Source organism: Dreissena polymorpha, chromosome 11 (genome assembly GCF_020536995.1).
Source record: "Dreissena polymorpha isolate Duluth1 chromosome 11, UMN_Dpol_1.0, whole genome shotgun sequence".
NCBI classification, from domain to species: Eukaryota; Metazoa; Mollusca; class Bivalvia; order Myida; family Dreissenidae; genus Dreissena; species Dreissena polymorpha.
In genome coordinates, this window is record NC_068365.1 from 8671638 (window position 1) to 8680159 (window position 8522).

At 35.6% G+C, this 8522-nt stretch overlaps 1 protein-coding gene across 1 annotated transcript; it reads left to right on the forward strand.

Annotated features, from left to right (window-relative positions):
* Positions 1 to 809: 809 nt before the first annotated feature.
* On the forward strand, positions 810 to 7265 carry LOC127850556 (uncharacterized). The gene is made up of 9 exons (XM_052383676.1): positions 810 to 931; positions 1520 to 1729; positions 1966 to 2052; positions 2524 to 2582; positions 3265 to 3352; positions 3779 to 3856; positions 4288 to 4410; positions 4836 to 5048; positions 5659 to 7265. Exons 1-9 carry the CDS (start codon positions 866 to 868, stop codon positions 5737 to 5739), a joined length of 1005 nt encoding a protein of 334 aa, XP_052239636.1. The 5' UTR covers positions 810 to 865; the 3' UTR covers positions 5740 to 7265.
* The last annotated feature ends 1257 nt before the right edge of the window (positions 7266 to 8522 follow it).

Genomic DNA, 8522 nt, shown 5'->3' on the forward strand with positions numbered 1-8522 from the left:
AACGTTGGCCATAACTTTTGCATTATTAAAGATAGAAACTTGATATTTGGCATGCCTGTGTACCTCATGGAGCTGAACATTTTTTATTGGTGAAAGGTCATCCTTCAAGGTCAAATGTCAAATATATGGCGTCTGTCCGTCTGAAAACTTTAACATTGGCCATAACTTTTTCAATATTGAAGATAGCAACTTGATATTTGGTGTGCACGTGTATCTCATGAAGCTGCACATTTTGAGTGGTGGAAGTTCAAGGTCATCCTTCAAGGTCAAAGGTAAAAATAAAAAAATACAAAGCGGCGCAATATGGGGCATTGTGTTTCTGACGAACACATCTCTATTTAATAATTGTTTGTGATGGGAAGATAATACAATGAGCAACTAATACCATTACCTTATTATCCCTTGCCATAGGAGGAGGGATATTGTTTTGGGGTTGTCTGTCCGTCTGTCTTTCCATCTGTCCGTCCAGCACTTTTGTGTCCGGAGCCATATCTTAGAAGTGCTTTGGCGGATTTCATTGAAACTTGGTATGAGTATATGTATGGATAAGAGGATGATGCAGGCCAAATGGCATCGTACACCATCTGTTAATAGCAGAGTTATGGCCCTTTGTTTCTTAAAAAATGCTTCTTTAGTGTCAAATATAACACTTTTGTGTCCAGAAGCATATTGGCAGGGTATATCAATTCAATGAATTTGCTTGTTATTTTTAGTTGTGTGACGGAGATCCTTGATGTTGTATTCAGTGTGTGCACTGAAATACACGTGGTGCTTTGCGTGATTCTTCCACGTGATTTTGATGTGAGAATGTTTCCCCGATGGCCACTCGGGGAACTACTGCCAGTGGATAAGGAGCGCAAACAGCATGCTGTGGGAACTGAGTCACCATGTGCCTTCTGTGAGATACATGGACTATGGAGCAACTAAACAGGTATAGGGAAAGATCTAGAGTGAAATAGGAAGTTTCTCAGCAACTGTTGCATGGAATTTCATCATCATGAAACTTAAAATAAATATATGCATCATTATACTGCGGTGGACCAATCCCAAATTCTGTTCAGACATCCTTCTTTGCTCAAGAGATATGCCCCCTTAATTGGTGAAAATTGACTCATTGAGCAGTTTTGTTGCAATTACTGGTTTCTTAATAACTTTTACATGACATATCATGAATTTTAAAATAGATGTATTACTTTGTGGTGGTACACTTGCACGTTTTGTTGGTTTCAGCTCTAGACGTAAAGCCCCATAATTAAAGATATCTGTCTGTGCTGTAATATGGAAGTTAATGAAATTAAAAAATAAACATGTATTATCATTTTTTTAGAAGTTCTTGCATAAGTTTCGTCAGGATGATCATTTTGGTCAGTTCAGAGTTGTACACTCTAATTGATTGAAACTAAAATATTTTTTCATTCGTTGAGGGAAACCAGTTCATTTAATTTGCTGCTTTAATATCTTAGTTATGTTTAAAACAAATTAGTACGGTAACTATCTATAATCAAAATTTAATTTTAAGAAGTCCCTGTACTTGTCCCATGATGGACTACATCTGAGTGCTGAAGGGGCTAGGAGGTGTTTAGCATCCATACAGGACGACCTGCCAAACCAGCTGTGTGTGGAGGCTGCTGTTCAAGATCCTACAGAATGGCCAGCTCTCTCAGCCACGGAAGTACCGGTTCAGGAGCATGACAGCACCATAGCACTCTTTTCGGATATTGTGCAGACTGTGAGTTTAGTGCTACAACAAAGTGGACTGCATTTATGAGCCATAAGCAAATGTGATTTATGCACAAAACTGCAATTCTGCGTCAGGCTAAAACCTTAACATTGACTCTAAAATCAAAGCGCTTCCACCTACAAATATTCATAACCATTTGATTTTGCTGTAATGTTTATATTTTTGATTAAAATAAGCCGTTTAAAAAAAGTATAATACCTGTATTATGGTTAAATAAATTGTAGGGAGCTCAACCAGAGATTCAAGACAAGGTGGATGCAAGTGAAGTACCAGTTCCCAGGGACATTAAGCCTCAGACACATAAAATAACGGTAACTTTTCTATGCATTTAATCGTACAGATATTTCATCATTCTTAATGAACATTTATAAAGTGATTGCAATCCAGTATTGATTGCTCATATGGCTTGTTACAGCCTATAAATTAATGTTATGTCAAGAGCCGAAAAGCTGGGCACCCTGTCATGCCTCTTTTTAGCCTCGCCTTTTTGCCCCTGATCAGTACCATAATGCCCTTCATTATTGGTAGCTGTAAGGCAATAGTTGGACTGCAGGTCCTATACTTTTAAAGCAATGCCTTTAATCATCTAAGGCATTGTTTGTCATTAAGTGGTAAACATGAAAAGTTCAACAGATGTCTTTGTGTGAAAGCCAGACCACAGAGTTGATGTCATAACCATTCAGTTATATCAGAACATAACATTCTGTAATTGTATAAAAAATAAACTAGTTAGTTTATATAATTTTGTTTTCCATATTTTCACACACACAATTCATTCTCAGGTTGTCACAGCCAGAGCTAAGAGGTCTGCAACCAGAAATGTCAAAGGTATGGAAAGAAGGTAAAAAATACTGTTAATTTCAGATAAATAAATGTAATGCATTCTTAAGTAGTTTCATAAAAATCACCTTTCTTAATGGAATTACATACAACATAAACATATGCCAACATAAGGCACTCATTGTTGCTTTATTTTTAGGCACCCCAACAATATTTATTAGCGAGGCTGTTTTCGGAGAAAACCCGAGGTATTGTTATAGCCTGCTCGTCGTCCACCGGCGTCGTGCTAAAACCTTATCATTGGCTCTAAAATCAAAGTGCTTCCACCTTCAACTTTGAAACTTCATATGTATATGCACCTTGATGAGTTCTTCACACCACACCCATTTTAGGTCACTAGGTCAAAGATCAAGGTCACTCTGACAAGCTTTTGCAGCCGAGCATGGCACCCGTTATGCGGTGCTCTTGTTTTATATAAAAACTTGCTGCATGAATGCTATTACTGCAGTAACTCTCTTGTTAGTTTCATGTCAAATAGGTTTAATCGTTTTGTTAGTTTTATATTGACGGTCATTGGAATTAGTGGTCGTCCAATATTGTCCGGGACAACAAAAATATAGTTCAGACATAGTTTCCCTTTTTTACTGGATGGCAATTTTTAGCCTGAATGAATATTAATTTTACATGATTGTGCATTCACAGACACTGCATTAATGATCCTGTTTTTTCGTCAAGCATTAAAGGTCATGCTGCAGTGGATTTATTTACCTTGACATTACTGAAGATGTGGCTGTTTTCCTGCCTGCATACAAGTTGAATGGCTTATGCTTGGTACTAATTTTATGACGATATGCTCCATACTTTTTAACACTTTCCATCTTGACAATTTACATAAATATTTCTTTCATAGGTATTTTCATTACTTTGATTTTAATATAAATCAGCAGAATGTGTGTTTGATTCATCTGTGTCCTATTTGTATGTATCATAATATAGTAATTGGTTCAAGCATGAAAGACAATGATTGCCCTGTTTATATGACACTATATTTGTAGCATGCCAATTGATCTGATAGCATGGCACAATGCTATAGACAAATTTTATGTTTTCATTAAAAAAGAATGAATTTAATGAAAGGGATGTATTCACATTATTTCAAATCATCTTCAAAGGTATACGCTTTTCAAATTATATAACCGGTAGTAATTTGTAGCATTTGTACTGGTAATATGGACTGATAGCATAATAACTTTTCAGAAACGCAAGAAGATGGAAGTCAAGACTGGTAAGGTTAAAAGGGAGAAACCTACCATGACGAAAAAGAAGAACAAACAGGTAAATCAATGACAGAAAGTATTCTTTCTTGTTAGATAAACAAAACTTGTTCAAGATGATCCTTTAAAACACACATTCATCCTTTCATGTATGGTCATTTAGATGTTCTACAAATACAGTAAAACCAAGCTTTAAAGACGACACAAAGAACCTTATAAAATTAGTCTAAATAGCTGGTATTCTTACAATTCAGGTATAATTGATTATCACCAATAACCTGTTAAGCGGGGTTTTGGTGTATGTAAGTCTTCCATGTGCAAGCTTTTCAGGACCAGTCCTGGGCCTGTATTGAATTCATTATAATGTAAAGATGTTCTAAAGTATGAACCAATTGTGGTACATGTTTTTGTTTTGTTTCAATTTCCATGAGTTTTTCACAAATATTACTGAGATGCGATTTTAGAATCCTCAGGCTGAGTGGTATTTTTTAGGTCCCTTGCTACAATTGCCCAAACTGCAGGGTGTGCTGTTCATCTGAAGATGCCCTGCTCGACCATTTTATAACGAAGCATTCATCGTGGAAAGTTGATAGGCCTGACACACTTTTCAATCAGGTTTTTAAATGGAACACATATTGTTGTATAGCTTTATGTTATGTAAATATACTCTTAAGATTTTGAATGAAAAAATATAATACTTTTTTCTCCCCTAACAGTTTAACCTGAGGGGACTTATGGTTTGCGCTCTGTGTGTCCGTCATTCTGTGAGTCTGTCACTTTTTCTGGATCCTGCGATAACTTTAAAAGTTCTTCATATTTTTTCTTGAAACATGGATATATGGCAATATGGACATTATGTACGTCATTTCATTTTGTTCCTCATCAAAATTTCTGGTTGATATGGCAACAAATATATATAATGAAAAAAAAAATCCAAAAAAATCTGATAATGGTGGAACCTGTAGGGGACATACATTGCTTGGCAATAGTCTTGTTTGTCTAGTAAGTATTGTATTAAAGGAAGGGTTATTCTATTATAGGAAGATGAAATCAACGTGCCATCCAACATCCATTGCCACCGAGAAACTGAAGAGACGCCCCAACAAGATGACAACGCCGCAAATGAAGATCAAGTCAATGTGCCATCCCACTTCTTTTTCCAACGAGACACTGACGAGACGCCCCAACAAGATGTAGACACTTCACAGCTTCTTCTTATTCTTTCAAATGACGTTGAACTTAACCCTGGACCGGTGAGATATTCCTGCCTTATAATAAACAATATTAGTGGGCAAGTTCCTTAATCAGAGGAATTTTAACCTTGTTAATGTTCTATAAATAAATAAATATATATATATATATTATATGTGTGGTTAGGGTAATTTGAGGAAGGTGCTAGTTTGAAATTATTATCTCATATATTGACCATTTTCTATTTGTATGCCCCAAGATCAAATGATCGGAATATATTGTTTTTGGCCTGTCTGGTTGGTTATAAGAGAAATATAAGTACTTTACCAAATTCGAAGGTTTGTAGGCACTTAAACTTATTTAAATCATATACTCACATGTGGGAAGATTTAATTCATACAAATATTGATAACAATGATGATGAAGAACAGCAGTTATTTGATGACAATATTGATGATAAAATGCCTGTTTCGGTTACATTAAGTACTGCTGCATACAATAACTTCAATGAGGAATCTGGACTTTGGAATTTTAAGTGTAGAAGTAAACATTCTCCCAGACTTAAAGACAATAATGAGTTAAGGAAAAGTATCATAAAACGTGATCAGTGGAATGATTCTAACCTTGTTCGATGTTCAGATGGCTGCCTAAAAGGACCTGTATTATTTCCAGATATTCCAGACAATACCGGTCCCTGTGGAAGCGGTTGGCTCAAGCGAGAAGATGACGATAATTACAGTGAAAATGGACTGACCATACACGAAAGACAAAGGACATTAAATATTTACACAAATTTTGCACCTGTAAAATGTGACATTTATATACGTGAATGCTATAATTCAATTAGTAAGCCATGCAGAATTCTTTGGGATGAAGGGGACTTAGATTGTTTACATGTATTAAGTAGGGATACAGCAGCAGGAGATGAAATAGGGTGGGATTTTGTATCTATGGTTATGAATTCTAGTTGCACTTTTTCCTCTTACTGCCAGTTTAAAAATGAGATGTATAAAACTCGCCACAATAAGGCTAGGTTTATGGATCAAACAGTTTTTTTTAATTTTTGGTTCAGTTGGGCTTCAAACATGAAAATAGATTTCCATATACCCTGTGGTGTATGTGGTTATGGTCCTAAGAGATTGTGCTGTGATGGTACAAAAGTAGGGGTTGGATTTCGGAATTCAAATTATGAGGAAATTACAGAAACAAACCATGCTTTGGGCATTAATAATACGCTGCATCGTAGAATGGATAGATGTTTTTTTGAAAATTTGAATGGAATTGACAAACAAGAAATGATTAACCTTCGAACTTCTTTAGATTACATTGCTCGGAAAGAACTGAATGAAATTAAAGAGAATAAAATTATTCCAGAGAGGGATTTATTGGACCGTATCGAGTTGTTAAAACAAGCACTGCCCTCTGAAGTTTTGGGTTCCTTCGAAAGATTTTATCAAATGAGTGATAATGAACGAGTTGCATATTCAAATGTTTTAAAAATGCTAGCCACAACAGCGTCCATTACAAGCCTTGTACCCCCTGCATATTGTTACAAAATTCAACTATTATTAAATAGCCCCAATATTGAAAATGATCGATTTAATAGTATTGTTAATGAAACTCGTTCGTTTGCACCTGAACTAAGTGATTTAATTTGCGAGTCTTTAATAAGCAACAATGAAATATTGCCTGATGACATTAGATTATTTTTGCAATATCTAATTAATGAATCAATGTCATTGCAAGTTACTGAACCAGAACCACCTGTACCTCAACTGGGCACATACAATCCTGAAAAGTTTGGAAGGGCCTATTATTTTAATGAATCTGGGTTAAAGTTAAGAAGTGTAAGAAAGTTTTCCATTGACAATGATAGCTGTGTTAAAAGAAATATAGACCATGACGATACGACTTTAGAATTTGAAAAATGTCAAAAGCTTTATTCTAAAGTTGAAACTTCTGCTCGAGGAACATCAACATTATTTCTTTGGTTCTGTGCAGACCATGGACATTGCTATGGTTTCCACATGACTGGGGCAGAAGGAAGAAAAGATCCCGCATTATCACTCTATAGCTATTTAGAAACCCCTCCACAAGACGTGTTTTATGACTTTGCATGTAATTTACAAGAATATTGCCTAAACAGAGAAAGTGGATACTATAAAAATGAACATTTTTTTCATGACATTTTCCATGGCTACTCCCACAAATGTTCTCGTGCTTTTACAGCTAGCAGACTTCAAGGCTTTGAATCTGTAAATTCTGAAATATGTGAACAATTCAACAGCATTAAAAGGTCGGCCCGTCAGATGTCACAGTCACACTATTGCTTTTACCTACAATTCTTTTTAAATAACTGAATGGAATAAGAAGAAAAAATTATCATATGAAAAAAGATAAGAATTGCTTTAGCTGGGTTAGTTTAATTTGATACTTAAATGATCTATAATTTTAAGTTCATCTGAACTTTGAATACTTACTGTTGCATCTTTTGATGCTTTTTTCTATTTAAAGACTGAGCGAGTAAACACATACTACGTATTATTATGCAATAATTGTTTTGTGTTTATATCTCAACTGAGCATAAAGTGCTCAGGGTGAGCTATTGTGAATGGTCTTGGTCCGTCATGGGTCAACATTTTCTACTTAAACAACATCTAACCTCTGTGCCAATTTTAATGAATCATGGCACGAGTTTTCTTGCATGAACCTCTATCAAAGTTGTTAAATGAAATGCATTCCATGCATAAATCTGGTTGCGATGGCAACCAAAAGGAAAGCTTATATATTTGGCATAAAACATCGTCTGTTTGACCTCCTCCGTAAATTTCAAAAGATGCTATACCCAACTCACAGGCAAATTTGTCCTTATTTGCTCATAGTGAACACTTCTTTTAAAGGGCCAGGAAGAGAGTTCAAGTTTATAGACAAAAGCAACAGTCAGATGAGCGATATAGTGTCATCATGGCACCTTTATAGCTGAATCATTTATGAAAAATTGTCAATGATATGTTCTGTGACTTGTATGATTTGCAGTATTCATTTCGCTGTCTTCATGCACCTTACAAAAGCCATTTTATTATCAGTGTTCCTGATTCTGTTGTAGCATTTATTCTTGAAATTCGTTATTTTTCATATTTTTCCTAATTGTTATGCTCCCGAAATACAATTTCGCCGGAGCATATAGTTTCCAGTTTGTCTTTCCTCACTAGTTTCCCATAGCACCTTCAATTGTTTACCGATCTCTTTCATATTTGGCACGTAGGTACCTTGCATGGACCTTAACCTTTTGATGAGGTCACTGGGGTCAAGGTCACCAAGGCTAATAATAGATTTTTCCGTCACACTTTTGTCACAGTTTCTCATAGCACATTCAATACTTTAACGATCTCTTTCATATTTGGCATGTAGGTACCTTGCATGACCTCTTCCTTTTGATGAGGTTTGAGGTCACTGGGGTCAATGTCACACCGAGGCTAATAATAGAATTTTTTAAGGTGGTTATATGGAATGAGTGATGTATTGGACGTCATCAT

Excerpts from the sequence above, each read along its gene's own strand:
- LOC127850556 (XM_052383676.1), top strand. The coding sequence starts at position 866 with ATGCTGTGGGAACTGAGTCACCATGTGCCTTCTGTGAGATACATGGAC. Across the intron at positions 2,583-3,264 it reads GTCAAAGGTATGGAAAGAAG|GTCATGCTGCAGTGGATTTA; the intron begins GTAAAAAATACT and ends CAAGCATTAAAG. Across the intron at positions 3,857-4,287 it reads CGAAAAAGAAGAACAAACAG|GTCCCTTGCTACAATTGCCC; the intron begins GTAAATCAATGA and ends GGTATTTTTTAG.